We start from the raw sequence: 16,625 nt of genomic DNA, 5'->3' as shown, positions 1-16,625 counted from the left end.
TAAAAATAAAACTATAATTCCGTTTAGGAAGCTTGAGGTTTTTATTTAACTTAAAGCAATTAGCTATTTGTTGTGAGGACTAAGAACATACATATACAAACTAATTTAGAAAATATTAGGGAATTTCCTGCACATTATTGTAGAAAATGCCACTTATTCTCTAGCACAGCAAAAAGTACACATAATTATGAGCAACTGATAACCACAATGAAATACTGCCATGAGAGAAGAAAGTTCATTTTCCCCACAAAGAATGAATAAAGTAATTAAAATACCATTTCACATAAATCCTACGCTGCAGAATTTTGAAAGAGCTCACGTTTAAAACTAGCTTTAAGGCTATTCTAATGGCCAACTGATAATTTTACAGTCAAGTTAGAAACTGATTTGACTGATTAATTAAAATAATAGCACTATTTGAAAAACGTATTTCTCAAAGGACATTAAAAACCAACCAAACAACATTTGGAAAATGCTATTTCTCTGGTAGCATAAATACCTAACAGGCTACACAATTGTTTCTCTTTCTGATATTAAAGAAATCTAAAATCATTAATTTTTATATAGCATTCAATTTATGTCCTGTTTTTTAATTATCAAAAAAACCCCCAAACAACACAAGTGTTTGTGGTCATTACCAAAAGAAAAATAAAATAGCCCAAAGTACGAGAGCACTTCAAACATCACCACTGGACATGCGCCTGCATGCTCTTTCATGAGTCAGCCTCATTCTCAGTGCCTATGCTTGATGTTCTTGTTTCAGTCAAGCTCTTTCACAAGATGGCCACGAGGGAAGTAAAACCACCCAAGCCTTCGGGGTGTGAAGAGTACTAAAACAGAGAACAGATGACGAGGTTGTGGCCCCTCTGTTCCTGGCACAGAGCCAGCGTCATGACAAGTCACTATCATGACTTATGCTTCAGCTCTCCGGGGTCAGGCACACTGCCTGGTCTATACGTTCATCCCCTCCTGGCAATTCTGCATCTATGAGCTCCTTGGAACAGGCTGGTGTCATGTATACCCATCCTGCAAGCATTCCTGATAAATGGGGGTAGCAATATTAGACTAATAGTGAAAATATAAAACATCAAGGCTGCAGACTGCATATGAGGGTCAGAGTGTGTGTGCATCTTGTAAACCCACAGTCTGTGGGTAACACGGCAGGAATGTGGCTATCTGAACCTAGGGCTCCTGCCTGCTCCTAGCACAAGATGCTATTGCTATTCCCTAGATAGTCTCCCACTGAAACACTCAGGATCTAGCAAAAACACTCTCCATTTCTTCTCTCTGCAGCTGCCCCTGAAGCTCTCCCCTAACCCCAGTAGGCTTTTTATAAACCTCTGTGGCTTTTTTTGGCAAGAGAGTGTTGTCAAGACGCTATGGCTACTACATCCTGTCACACTATGGCCACCTGTATTGCTGTCCATTACAGCTATGCACCTCATGCCTTTTAGCATCATGTTCCTTATACCCAAGAATAGTACAGACCTGCACTGTCCAAAATAGTAGCCATCAGCCACATGTGGCTAGTGAGCACTTGAAATGTGGCTAGTTCAAATTGAGATGTGCTGTAAGCGTAAAATACACAGGATTATGAAGACCTGGTACGAAAAAAACTGACTGTAAACATCTCATTAGTAATTTTTATATTACTTATAAGTTGAAGTGATTATTTTCGAACTACTGGGTTAAAGAAACTACATCATTAAAATAAATAACATCTGTTTTTTTTCTTTTTTAACGTTTCTACTAGGAAGTTCAGAATTACACTTGTCCTACATTATATTGCTACCGGAAAGTGTTGGTAGAGATTCTTGTTCATTTTATGCCAGACTCTAAGGGAGACATGTAGGTGAGACCTCTGCTCTCAGGAGGCCTTGCCACAAATAGTTACAACACAGGGCAGCCATGACAAAGCATCTCGGAGTAGGAAGAGCAACACGCACGGCTTGCGTGTTGTTTGTGCCAGGCATCCACATCCATCCTCACACCAACGCTAAGCCGCAGGCACTGTGTTTATCACCGGGGAAGCTAGTACTCAGAGAAGTGACTTGCCTGGGGCCACAGAGATGGAAGGAAACAAGCGGACCTGACTCCAAAGCCCACCCACCCCCTGACACCATGCTGCTTCTCCCTGGGTGTTCTTCTGAGCATGGAAACCTCTGTCTGGTAGAATGGGAGATCACACCTGAGCTGGAGTGTGAAGGGCAGAGGCCAGGGAGAAGTAGGTGGGGCTTCGGAAGCCCTTCCGGGAGGACTGTAGCCCTGGGGGGAGCATGGGTGGGGGAGCCTCGAGGCTGGGGCTGGCCTAGAAGGTGAGGACAGGGGCTGCAGATTTGGACTGGCAGGTGGGGAAGTGCAGAGCGCAGGGACAGGTATGATCCTAGGGATGACGCTCAGGCTGATGGACCACGAGGGGCAGAGCCTATGTCCCAGGACAGTAGTTTAGGGGGGATGTGATGAGGCCTTGAAAGTGAGGAGGTGATGGGAAGGGAAAGAGGAAGGGGGAGTGCTTGTGATGAGGATTTGGAACCTCATGCAAGTGGCAAGCTGATGGTGGTGTCAAAGACGAGCAAACAGTTTGGCATAAATGTGAGAATATGGTGCTGTTAACAGAAATGAGGAAATTGAGGGGGTTGTGGGAAGACAGCAGTGCAATAAAAAATATCTGCCATTTGTGGCTTCAGGCAAATCACTCAAGCTTCCAACCAGGACTGGAATGCTGTGAACAAATTATGAAACTGAAATGGAATTGAAATAATGGGAAAGCAATTATTATGAGAGTGGGACAATAATACTGTCTTCAATTATAGAAATGCCTTTCTCTGGATAAAACTCAGAGGAAAACAAGTCAAGATGGTGTATATCATTCCCAGGGGGCCTACGGTGCCATCTCACCAGAGTTCCTTTAACTTGCGCAGTGACTCCAGAGCAGGTGAAGGTGCAGTCCTGGAACCGCCTTACAGGCATGGCGATGGCTTTCTTCTTCCTGCCCCTGCTGCCAGGCTAGGCTGGCTTGCTGCATGCCGTGCTGGCTGGCACAGCTAGCCTCCTGGGTGGTGGGCAGTCCTACTGCTGGGGGGCTGGTCCTGCAAGGACGCCTGGCCCAGGCAGCCGGTGGGCCTTGCCTTGTTCCCTTGGCTGCTCCCTGAGATTTCCTGCACATGGCTATGCATACTCCATGTCAGGCAAGTGAAGGCTCACTCAGGCCACAGTGGTCACTATCTCCAGTTGCAGCAGCTGTAGTGAGTGAGTGCTTAGGTGATCTGAGGGGCGGGGGAAGCACCCAGGAGGGGGTTGTGTGGAACTGAAGACCTGGGATAGCTGCAGAGGCTGCATTATGGTGGGGCTCCAGCCTATATATTCAATTTGAAGGGGATCACTCCTGCTGTTTAAATTTTTCCCCAGCCAAAGGACACGAGTGATAGACCTTTGGTGTCTTTGGAGAACATAAGGGTTAGCCTGCGTTTCTGTGATTTTTCAGGTACAAAGGGAATCACAGCATCTTTGAAAAGATCTATCAATTTCTAGACATACATTTACAGACTCACATTTGCATTTCAATATATTCTTTTTTCTAGGTAATTTTCCAACTTCATGGGTAGGTTGAGAGGATTAATAACACAATTAGTCATCATATAGTCCTACGTACCCTGGAAAGGCATTTCCCCCCAAAATAAATCAGCTTACAATTTAGAAATGCTGACAGAATTGCCCATAAGGGACGTAAAGGATGGTTCTTTTTGTCAGGGGAAGTTTGTAAAAGGGAACAGGTTACACGAAGGCAAACCCTCCTAAGAAATTGCTATGATGTGGAGGTGGCAGCGAGCCAGTGACCCAGCCACCCTGATTGTTCTTCAGGTTACTTCAGCCTCTGACACAGAATTAGGTCATTTACACTATCACAGAGATTTACTTGAGAAAAATTCACTGAAGTTCTATGTTCCACAGCCGACTTCTACATGTTCCAGGAATGTGCTTATTCATTCGTAACTGCACTAAATCTTCAACTCAGTGGAAGCTTAGAGACAAAAGTGGATCCAGTCCTAAGCAACGGGAAATCAGACAGACTCAGAAAACGCAGAGTACTTGAGGGACGTGGGCTGGGGCCTCTTGGAAGTCTTCTTTTTAGATTTTCTTCATCTGCCCCCATCTTCCTCGCTTTTACAGGCTGTCTAGTCTACCAAGGAGTGCATCATTATGGGGTTCTCTTGGGCTGGAGAATTCTACTGATAATGGCTGACTACCCGAGTTCCGTAGGGACCTCTGAGTCTCCCACTTGACTGCCTCATTTTGCTCAGCATTCAGAAGCCTACACTCAAAATAGAGCGTCATTTTCTACTTACAAGGTTGAATCTTTTCATACTCAGACTATAAATCTTGAAATACTCAGAAGACTAAAATCATATTTCATGTGTTTTCTAAGCACCCTGAAGTTGTATGACTATACCTCATCACTAGTTCGATGTGACCGCACTAGTGGCCAAATTTAAGAGTATTTCTCTATACTCCTGGGTGAAATTCAGAGAGTAAAGGATGTTGTGGGATTTTTTTCTTTTCCCTTTCTGGTGGTAATTTGAAAGATCAAGGGAAAAGACACTTGAAAAGGGGCATTGGCACCCCCATGTTTTGCTCCTGCTCAGCACTTCTTGGTGGCCTGGGGATGGGCTGGGGCAGGTAGAGGCAGGGAAGGAAGAACTCCAGCCTACACGCCAGAAGCCTAACCTCAGGACTCGCCCATTCAACCTCCCTGGACCCCAGCTTCTCAACTGTTAATACGGGGTGGGGAGGGGGGCGGAAGAACAGATAATTTCTTTAGGGCTCCTTCCAGTTCAAAGTTCTGGGACTCTGAATTAAGAGTTGTTCCATTTATAATAAACCATTTTTATCTTGTTACCAATTAAACTTTTTTTGTTTACCATTTATTTTTCGTTACCAATTTTTATGGTGCGAAATGTTAAGTAAATAAGAGAGCACATGTTTCCGTTGCTACTGCTTTATAAAGTGGGCCAAATGATAACGATCCTCCCGACCTTGGCTGAGAATTGCGAGGAGATGTTGCTAGATTTCTGAAAACTACCCATGCAGCCCCTGACAGCTCTTGTGACCCATAAAGGCAGGACAGAAAGTAATAGGCCAACTCCTCTCTGGACCAGAGAATAAATGACTGTCTTGAAGGCACCTTAATTAGGCCAAGGGGACATGTTTAGTAAATTATTTCACCCTGTAAGGGCATGTAACAGTCCAAAAGGCTGAATGCATGTCCACTAAGCTCCTGCTCTTTATAGAGTGTCCTGCTGTTTGCTAAACTTTAGCCTGGCCCATCTACCCTTCCTTAGTGCATGACTATCATTTTCTTATTAATTTATTGTCTAATTAGAAATATGGAGCTAATGATCAGGAAGGGAATATGCCTAATTCCATGTTCTGCACAGTGTCTGGAATCCATTGCTGGCATCCAAAAATTTTTGAATAAACACTGTGGAAATATTTTACTTAGCCATATGGATGAATAATCACTTGCTAAATTGGAAGGAATGTGAATATAACAGTTATTTAAACAAAGTCTATTATTATTCAAGAATAAAGGCTACTTTTTGGTATTTGACACCAGTGTTAAGGAGGGGTAAGAGAAGTGTGATAGTTTTGGGGCCATCTAGTGCATTAAAAGATAGGCCTCCAGTTTCTGTGCAATATCTTCGATTTCTATAGTTTTAAAAAATGATGCTTTCAGGATGCTCAATAACTTGAAACTCATATTTCCTAGCTTAGAAACACTATTTAATTATCTTGAACAAATGAGTGCAACATATCTTTTCTCGTGACAAGATGTTCTGACTTTCCATCCCTAGCTTGTGGTCTAGCAGACATTCATTTTATAACTCAACTAGGGGAAACCATATTTCATCCAGCTTTCGAGTCTAAGCACAATAAAGGCAAAATGTACCTTTGTAATAAAAAAACCTCTCCCTAAACATCCACACATATCAGCAATTACTAAAAGAAAAGCTCATTAGGTTTCAACCTGGAAAATGTTCAACACAATGAAGAAAACACAAGAATCATGTTACATATTAGGGAACTATTTTAATTAACAATGACAGCCATACTGTCTTGGGAAAATATACTCGGCACAAGGTATTTTTCCTTTTTTCCCTTGCAAAATAAAGATGTGGCCAAATATGCAGGCCCTGGGCAGTTACTACATTTAAAGCAAAGGTGAGGCATCTTTTTAAAAGAATAGCTAAAATTTCTTCATTGTACATTAAAAATGCCAAACTGAAACAAAGGAGACTAGAAAAAAAGACTTTGGATTAATAACTAGGTTGAATTATTTAATATTAAGAATAATAGAATACCTAGTTTCAAGGGTATTCTATTCAAGGGTATTATAGTACTATAATACAAATAATACAATATTTTGAACATGACGGTTCATTGTGCTTTATCATTTCATGATCCTAAGTTGACTATAATTTCCACTGAAGAATTCTTAGGCTATACCTACAAAGGCCAAGCATTGTACAAGGTTGTCCAGGGCCACAGTAATTTGTGGATGACACTGGTAGAACATTGAAATTTGGAAGGATAATGTTCTGTTTTCAAAGGGGGTTTTGTAGGAGATGGGCTCGCGGATAGGCAACGCTGGGTGACGTGGTCACATAGCACTCTGCTGCCCATGTTTGGAGCAGACACGCTTTAATGAGGATGGTTCAGACTTTCCTGGTTAGAAGTCTGGGAGGCTGGATTTAGGACTAACTGGTCCTATCTTGTAGGGCCATTCTGAGGCAAAATGAGCTCCTAAGGGCTTATCTTCTTGCCTTCTCAAGTCACACCAAATGTCTTTTTGTTGCTTTCTGGATAGCTCTGCTACTCAGCCTGAACCCCAGAAAGCAATGAGTTCCCTGTCCCTATCAGTTCAAGCACACGCTGGGCAGCTGTTTTGTATGGAAGCTGTACAGAGGATTCATGCATTGGATGGCTGATTGGGCAAAATGAATTTTGAGGTCCCCTCCAACCCTGTGATTCTATGATTTAAAGACAGCTTAGGAATATTTGACTTCAGGAAGAGTTAATGAAAGTGCTCAAGGATCTTTTGATGTTGTCATGCTTTAAAACATAACAGGGATTAGTCACTCAAAATATTACTGAACGTCAGTTAAGGCTGGTACCACTAAATTTTGGAACTGAGAAATGTAAATAAGTAACTTTTCTTGTCTCTATAAATCTTGGCCTACAAATATATGTATACATACAACACATACACACACATAAGCAACTATGCTAGATTTATATTATGACTTGGTAGTTTCATATTAGCTAGATGATGTTTATACACAAATCAAACTGAGGCTGACATTTAGTCTTCTGGAACTGGAAACTCACTTCTGAAGTCCTTCGGTCCAACTCCTTTATATATGGCAACTGAGTGAAGTGTTTACACACTGCTACTCCCATTCCGAAGCAAAGACTACTTTTGAAGAGAACATTTCATAAGCAATCAGGATCATACATCAGATTAAAAGTATGGCCAAAAAATACTTCTTAAAGCCTAAGAACTACTGGCAGCTGTTTCCAAAAAGCAAATATCAGAGGTTATTGCTAGTATCACATCAGCAGCGATGCCATCTAATGGGGAGATAGCTCTTTCTGAATTAGGAAACACTTCTTTCAAGGCCAGGGTCCATATCTTAAAACCTCTTGTGTTCGCAGCAACTAGAACTGTACTCACTCAGAACTGATGAAACAGGGAGGAAAGCATCTAAATTAGCACTCACATTCAGAGTATGCACCAGGTAAATTAGTACATAAAAGCCCTCAGCAGTGAAGTCTGGCTCTACTCCAAAAATAAATGTGATTTATTTTCACATGAAAAAGATATCACCAAACTTTCATGTACTTTTCTTCCTGTTTGTCATTAAATCTTACAAATTCCCTGAGCTCAGCACAGGAAAGGCATTGTAACGGTTTCTCCCAAGGAAAAAAACCTCAGAAACAAACCACTGACTCCTTGGGGATCTCACGTGTATCCTTCAGCCTTGTTGGCTACACAGGTGTGTTACTGGGAGAGGATACTGGATTTTACACACTAAGTCCAAAGCGATGGGAAAGAAACATCAAACAAGGAAAGAAAGCACTCATACACTGCAAACAACACTGTACCCTCTACGCTTCCCTAGTACAATCACAGTGATTGTGTTGACTTCTAGGAGGGATCTGTTTATAGTCTTTTTAACTCATTTAGCTTGCTCTAGTTTTCATTTTATATATATATACATACACGCACACACACACATGTACGTATGTATATATAATTATTCAAACTACATTAAGGCAGGAGGTCCAATCCAGAGTTTAAGATTATACATAAAGTGTATCCTACTTTTAGTACATAAATGTCACACCTTATTTGGAGTACAGAGTACTGTATTTTGAAAATTAATATCTTACGAGAAAGTTGATTCCCCTTAAGTATGAGATTCCTGATGGTTTGCTACATTCTTAAGTGTTACTGAATTATATCTGACAGAACCTACAGCTCTGATTTCATAGTGGAAGCCAGGGGCAAAGGGGATTAATTCTGAAAAAAATGCTGTTAAAATTTTTTAAATTAAATATTTCAAGCATGAAAAATAGCATAGCAATTATAAAACAAACACGCAGGTATCCACCTCCTAGCTTTGTTAAATATTAACATTTTTTCTTATTTGTCTCAGAGTTCTTTCTTTTTAAAAAAAACAGAGCTAGGTTATACTTCCCAGTTCCATTTATCCTCCCCCGCTGCACCACAGATAACCTCTTTCCTGAAACTATCTTGTATCATTCCAATGAAACATTTTAACTTTACTGCATATGCATATATCAAAAAATAATTTATAGCCTCAAACTGCATATTTAAAAACTTTATACAAATAGTATCATGCTGCACTTATCATTCTGCAAATGTTTCTAGAGATTTATCTATGTTGCTATAGATAGCTCTAATGCACTTATTTAAACCCTATGTGCTTTCATTGTGTGAATGTACTGCCATTTACTTAATCATTTTCCTACCAATGAATACTCAGTATTTCCCCCTAATTCTCCACGATAAACAATGCTGTCATTAATTTGCCCTCTTGGAGAATCAGTCTTTCATCTGGACCTATGCAATATTGAACCCCCAACGGTGCTGTGATGTCCAGTCTCTCAAAACAAGACATCACTCAGTTCCTCCTGGTCTCTCACTCTCCAATGGTCTCACACTGGACCATCATGCCTTGACCACGAAATATTTCTCTAATTGTTCCCTCTTCTCCATCGGCCACCCCTTCTTTCCATTATTGATACAGTTCAAGCTGTCATCTCTAGACTACTAACTTCTTCAAAGGTCTCTCAGTTGTCAGACTTGTCTCCTTCAAATCCACCCTCCACCCTGCTGCCTGCTGGAAAAACACATTTAAAAGCCCAAATTAGCCATGCCAAGTGCTAAAATCACTCCCACTGCATGAGGGATGCAAGTTCCTCATCAAAGTTCCCCAAACCAGGCCTGCATTTCTCTCTGGCCTAGTCTCCCTTCAGCATCCTCCTCCTGCTGGTAGCTCTGTCCCTATATTCCATGCTGGCTCTGAGCCTCTGCTTATGACTGGAAATATCTCCCATTTAGCCAGCCAATGCCTCCTCATCCTTCAGGACAACTTTGGTTTCACATCAACCAGGAAACTACCCTACCCATTCTCTGTGCTCCCAATGCAACCTCTAATGAGTCCTGGCACTTGTCACTTTTCACTGACATTCACAGAACCACTTGTCTTCCTCCCGAGTCTGAGTGCTACTTGAGGGCAGGGACTGAGTTTTATTGATCCTTACATGCCCAGTATCTAGGAGAGTGCCTGAGATACTAACATGCATTCAGATACTGGCTGAACTGAAGTGGAAGGTAGCCAATCCATTAAGCAGATTTTATTTTCATAATAAAGGAGAGTCAGTCTATTTGAAACGAGTAGATTTACTATGAAATATATAATAAAAAATGATGTACTCAGTCTTCTATAAATAAGACATTTGTTAGCTGATACTTACACATTAATAAGTACAATAACAGACACAAGATTGACAGAGATGACCCTGTAGCACTGCAAGTGCCTTCTCAATCATTAGATTAAATCATACCCAGCCTTTGTCACAGCTGTGAGCACTGTACCATCATCTACTACCTAGAACCTCCAACTCCTTCACAATGCCCCCACACAAGGAAGGGCATAGTCTATATGGTTTCTAACATCTCCTCCAGGACAAGAATACATTCTTTACCCACCTGTAACAAGCTCCCTTACTTCTGCATCAATAGATTTTCTCAACAGTCGCAACAAGGCAGGTATCCCACCAACATTCTTCATTGCTATCTTATTTTCATCCGTAGACTTGCCAAAAACAAGGTTTCGGAGAGCACCACAAGCATTCTTCTGAACTTCCAAAACTCTGTGGTCCAAAAGGTCAACCAGATGCTTGATTCCCCCTAACCTACATACCTAGAATGAAAAAATATTAGGTACCAGGCCTAAGTGACATGTGATTCATCAGTGATCAAACAGAATTCTGTTATGGAAAGACCATGGGAAATGGACAATTCCAGATCATTTCAATACGTTACTTTTATGCTAAATAAAATCTTTTATAAATTTTAAGAACACTCTCCAAGATGAAGCTCTTTCCTGAGTTCATGGCTTAAAAAAGGGAAGGGAGCCCTGGGTGGATTAATAGCCAAGCGCAGGCAGCACAGCCCTGCTCCAACCCTCTGACACACACAGGGACTATGCTTTCACGCCCAAGAGCAATGAACAAATACACAGCACAACAAAGCTGTATGCAGGGAGATAACACGGGGAAGGATTTTTGACTGAAGTCATTTGGTTTCTAGAATTGTTTCTCTAGGCTACTCTCCTAAATTTTCTTCCATTTGTCAATTCATTAGTACATTACACCAATATCTTTGGGCTTTATTTACTGCATCCACCTTTAGGTCTGTAACTGGTATGTTGCTTTGCATATTAAATCGATGAAAAACACTTGAGTTCTACATGACATCACAGGGGGAAAAAAAGGCCTAAAACGTTAAAGGAAAGAATCTGTATGTTATAAAATACTAGCCAATAACCAGTGATTCACTGTTTCCATAAATGCCAAAAAACTTGAAAATCTGAAATAAAATATTCATATATGTTGAGTATTAGTAACGGTTATAAATCTTCTGTAACTTTACTTAATTGTATGTTGGCACCAATCTTGACCAGAATCTTATAAAATACAGGAACTCACTAATTTCATACATACTGTAATTTTTATCTAATAGATTTTTAGAAAAAACTTTTAAAATGCAGGTTAAATTGATTTTTCCTTTACGTTTTATAAATAAGCTAATTGGTGGACACGTGATTTGAAAATGCTAAAAGCACTCCAAAAAACAGTCATGCTAGTTTCTCCTGAGAAATAATTAAATGCATAGTTGAGAAGTAAAAGAACATCTGGTATCAAAATATCCCTTTAAAAGCACCTCTGAATTACACCTGGTAATGTCTTAAGCAGACAAGCATGTGCCTGCTAAACGGAAAGGCCCTGTCTCCCCCGAGGCATCCCAGGCACCGGGTCCTGTACCTCCATCTTCACTTTGTTGTCGCCGAAGCACAGGTGCTGCAAGTAGGCTGCTGCGTTCGCCTGGACCGACGGGAACTGGTGCTGCAGCATGTGAATGACTTCAGGCAGCTCGGGGTCACGCCAGGCAAACTCCCTACACGAGAAAAACACGGCTTCAAAAAGGAAGGCCCATCTTTTAACAACACACTGAGTGAAACATTTGTCATGAGAAAAAAAGCTCAGCTGAGACCAAAATGGGAAGTTACAAAACTCTAAAATATATATATACGTGGGCCGGCCCCGTGGCTTAGCGGTTAAGTGCGCGCGCTCCGCTGCTGGTGGCCCAGGTTCGGATCCTGGGCACGCACTGACGCACCGCTTCTCCGGCCATGCTGAGGCCATGTCCCACATACAGCAACTAGAAGGATGTGCAGCTATGACATACAACTATCTACTGGGGCTTTGGGGGATAAAATAAATAAAATTATTAAAAAATATATATATGTAAATAATTTTTTTCCCCTGATGAACATATGCAGAGGCCCAGATGCTTATGATTTTAAAGAAATCATGATGCACAGATGCACAAAAAGAGATTGAGGAGAACAAAGAAGTTCTTAGTATCACTAACTGTTCCATTGTAATTTTCCTCCTCCTGATTCTAATTTTACGCCTTTATATCTATGTAAGAAATCTGCAGGTGCAAGGCTCAGGTAAACAAGTGCACTTCAGCAAGGTAAGATGTCACTCCTGAGAGAGGAAGAAGGGCCGCTGGGAATAGATAGAGCTGGTGTCAGCCTAGAAATCACAAACATAGTGGGCCTGATGATTTTTAAGAAACTTAATATTTATAATTGTTCTTGATTATAAGACAAAAACATAGAAAATTAAAAGGAAAAAAAATTTTATGAGTAATCCCATATCCAGAGAAAACCACTGTTGACATTTCCTGCTGGTCTTTTTTTCTATATACGACTGCAAATGTGCACATGCATGTGTATAGAATTTTTTCAAAGAATTGGATTATTATTAAATAGCACTTAATATTTCATGAGCACCTATTCTGTACCAGGTACTATTTTAGGCATTTTTTTGTATGTTAATTCTTTTATTCTTAGAGCAACCTTATAGATTTGGAGGTTGAGGCAGAAAGGCTAAGCGACTTGATTAATGTCACCCAGCTAGTTGACAGCGCAGTAACATCTGAACTCAGGCAGTCCGCCTTCAGAGTCTGTACCCCCAACCCCTATGTTATCCCATTTCTTGTATAATGAGTATACAATCAGACCAAGTATATATACTTTTATACTTTGCTTTTTTCAAGTAACTTCACATTGTCAGAATTTTCTGATGTCATTTGATTGGCCCAATATTTGGAATCCTTAAACTTTAACGTGAATTTATGCTTATATTACGTAAAGACCAGCTTCTTACAAATGGTTCACAAAGCAACAAATTTCTAGACTTTGATTACAAGATAAGTGAACTGTTAATCAAAAGATGAATTAATACTGAATAGACCTTTAAAAAAGTCTTTAAATGGGGCCAGCCCGGTGGCACAGTGGTTAAGTTTGTGCGTTCCGCTTCGGCAGCCCAGTGCTCGCAGGTTTAGATCCCAAGCGCAGACCTACACATCACTTATCAAGCCATGTTGTGGCAGGCGTCCCACATAAAATAGAGGAAGCTGTTAGCTCGGCCAATCTTCCTCAGCAAAAAGAGGAGGATTGGCAACAGATGTTAGCTCAGGGCTAATGCTCTTCACACACACACACACACACACACACACACACACACACACCCCCCTTTAAATTAATGACCCAGCGATACTTCTTTAGCCTAGTTTTTTTTTTTTTTGGAGGAAGATCAGCCCTCAGCTAACATCCATGCTAATCCTCCTCTTTTTGCTGAGGAAGACCGGGCTCTGAGATAACACCTATTGCCAATCCTCCTCCTTTTTTTCTCCCCAAAGCCCCAATAGATAGTTGTATGTCATAGTTGTACATCCTTCTAGTTGCTGTATGTGGGATGTGGCCTCAGCATGGCTGGAGAAGCGGCGCGCCTGAGACCCGAACCCAGGCCGCCAGTAGCGGAACGCGCGCACCCAACCGCCAAGCCACGGGGCCGGCCCTCTACAGCCTAGTTTTTAAAGGCCCAGAGACTCTCTTTGTCTGGGAGGGCTCCATGTATTAATTGTCTCATCCACTACAAAGGGGCTGGTCATTCCATACCTGTACACACACATACATACCACCCATTCAAACAAATATTCAGTGAATGCTTACTACACTACAGGTGCCATAGCAGGTGCTGGAGATACAAACATTGAATGAGACATGGTTTTATGTACAGGGTCTTATATGCCAAACTAAAAATTTTAGTCTTAATACCAATAACAGGAGTTATTATTTATTGAGCTTACTTGTGTCAGGCAAAATACAAAATAGATCTATCCCTGATTTCTCTTTCTCTTGTCCTTCTCATCCAATCCATAAGCCAACTCTATTGACTATCTCCAAAATATTTAATATAAACTAAATCCATCCATTCTCCATCTTTCCTGGACCCTCCAATAGCCTGCTACACATTCTTTCTGCTTTAAATATCACCCTTTCTGGGGCTGGGACCATGGCGTAGTGGTTAAGTGCACGTGCTCTGCTGCTGGAGGCCTGGGTTCAGATCCTGGGCGCACAGCGACACGCCGCTTGTCAGACTATGCTGTGGCGGCATCCCAAATAAAGTGGAGGAAGATAGGCACAGATGTTAGCCCAGGCCCAGCTTTCCTCAGCAAAAAGAGGAGGATTGGCATGGATGTTAGCTCAGGGCTGATCTCACAAAAAAAAAAAAAAAAAAAAAAAAAATCACCTCCTCCAACTACCCACTCTTTGCATGGCAGCCAGATGATCTTCTGAAAACTGAAGTCAAGGGTGAGATGGAGATTACTGGCTTGGGGGACAGAGTGCATGATAATGTCACTGATAGGCATTAAGAATACCACAAATGCGAAGAGAGGCAGGATACACAGTAGAAAAAGCACAGAATTTGGACTTAGGTTGCCTATGTTTAAGTCCGAGGTCCTTCAATTTTACTATGTGATTTTGAAAACCAGTTAATTATTTGGAGCCTCAGTTTCTCCATCTGTAAAACAGGAATAATAAAATGATCATTTCTACTTTCTTCTTTAGTTGTTGTGATGATTACATTGTGGTGATATATATTAAAATAACTTACATACTTTGAATTAAGATACAGATGTTTTATTAATATTCATCGTTCCTGAAAAATGAACTATACTAAATAGGGGCATTCTCTGTAATAGATTTCCTTTATGCACTGAAACTATGTTAAATATTTCTGACGAAAATCTGTCTAAAGCCTGTTAGGTAAATCTGTGCTGTAATTAACAGAATGCAAGGAGTGTGATTTAATCTTTCCTTGATGACTCACAATCATTATAAATACACATTTTTGTCTTTTTAAATGGCACAGGGATGGTCAAGATTTCTTGGCATCCTTGGGTGCCATGAAGACCAGACAACACAAAGGGTGGGCTCCAGCTAGAGACAGACAGTTAGGGGTGGTTGCAACCAACTCCAACCTTGATTTTCAGCAGAAATTTACCCTGGAAAGACTGCTATCAATTCATGGGCTGGCTGGCTGGCATCAATGCTTCCCAGAATCTGCTTCATTAAAACCTTAGCGCAGACTTCCGTTTTCAGCTAAGATGGAGTAACTGGTACTGGACTTTGCCTTCCCACCATAAACAACCATAAAACTGAACCAAATGTATAAGGAACCTGTTTTCAGGACCTGGATAACAAGTAACACAAGAATGTAATCCTTGAGAGGTGGGAATCACCTAGGAGCTCCAGGTTCACCTGGCTTTCTGCCTGGGGCACTTTCTGGGTTGTGACATAGGAAGCTGAGCCCAAGTGAGCATAATGGACTTAATGAACTGAGGGGGAGAGACTGGAATTTAGGGATGCCAAAGTGGTTAGAATTTGTGGGGCATGGTACTGAAGAGGAAGGAGCTATGCAGAGGAGATTCTACAAGTCTGTGTAAAGATTACTCACAAGTCCATATGAGTGCTGGGCCATGTATATGCAGGGCACATGCACACGTCTGGTGGACTTCCAGCCTAGTCAGAGCGCAGCCCTTACTCTGCACCTCAGCATTAGTCTCCATAAAGGCCATGTTTAGGAGTAAGAACCATGCCACAGAGTAAGGGCCATGCATTAGGACTAAAACAAATCTGAAACAGACTTGTCCTAACAAAGAACAAAACCAATCTTGACAGGATCAAAAGCATCTGTCAGTAATTTAGTTATCTGCCACAATAAGACTCAGAACTCTAACAAGAGGCAACATAATACAAAGTCCCTACAATGTATCACCCACAACAGTTAGCATATAACTACTAGGCATAAGAAGAAACAGAAAAACATGGCGTACAAAGACGTGAAAAAACACAGAAAAAAACAAATAGAAACAGACCCAGAGAAAACCCAGATGTTGGAATTATTAGAGGGAGTCTTTAAATGGTTATTATAAATGTGCTCAAAGACTTAAAGGAAAACGTGCGTATAAGGAATGAGTAGATGGAGAATGTCATCAGAAACACGGAAACTATTAAAAAAAAATTCAAGTAACTGAAATAAAAAAATTCACTGGATTGGCTTAACAACACTTTGGAGACTATAGAAGAAAGGATAGTAAATCTGAAAACAGATCAACAAAAAATATCCAATCTGAAGAATATAGAGGAAAAAAGATTAAAAAAAAAAAATGAACAGAGCTTCAGTAACCTGTGAGATGTTAAGTTATCCCAGAAAGAGAGGAGAGTGAGTTTTGGGGCACAAAAAAATATTTAAAAAATAATGGTTGAAAATGTCCCAATTTTGGTAAAAATCATCAACCAATAGTCAAAGAATCTCAGCAAATCCCAAGTAGGCTAAATGTAGAGAAAACTATACCTAGCCCTGTCAGAATAAAGCTGCTGAAAGTCAAAGATAAA

At 40.9% G+C, this 16,625-nt stretch overlaps 1 protein-coding gene across 11 annotated transcripts in view; it reads right to left on the bottom strand.

Moving 5' to 3' along the window:
• The window catches only part of PKP4 (plakophilin 4), a 241,542-nt gene that overhangs the window by 29,121 nt on the left and 195,796 nt on the right, over nucleotides 1–16,625 (bottom strand). For all 11 annotated transcript variants that reach the window (XM_087435239.1, XM_087435240.1, XM_087435241.1 and 8 more), the window contains 2 exons: nucleotides 11,635–11,763; nucleotides 10,298–10,511 (listed from right to left, as the gene is read on the bottom strand). In XM_087435239.1, coding sequence (XP_087291365.1) covers nucleotides 10,298–10,511; nucleotides 11,635–11,763 — 343 coding nt within the window. The remainder of the gene's footprint in view (nucleotides 1–10,297; nucleotides 10,512–11,634; nucleotides 11,764–16,625) is intronic.

Source organism: Ceratotherium simum, chromosome 9 (assembly GCF_057802395.1).
Source record: "Ceratotherium simum simum isolate JZ-2026a chromosome 9, ASM5780239v1, whole genome shotgun sequence".
Lineage (NCBI taxonomy): Eukaryota > Metazoa > Chordata > Mammalia > Perissodactyla > Rhinocerotidae > Ceratotherium > Ceratotherium simum.
The sequence above is the reverse complement of the archived record's forward strand: the minus strand, read 5'-3'. Positions and strand labels throughout refer to the sequence as shown.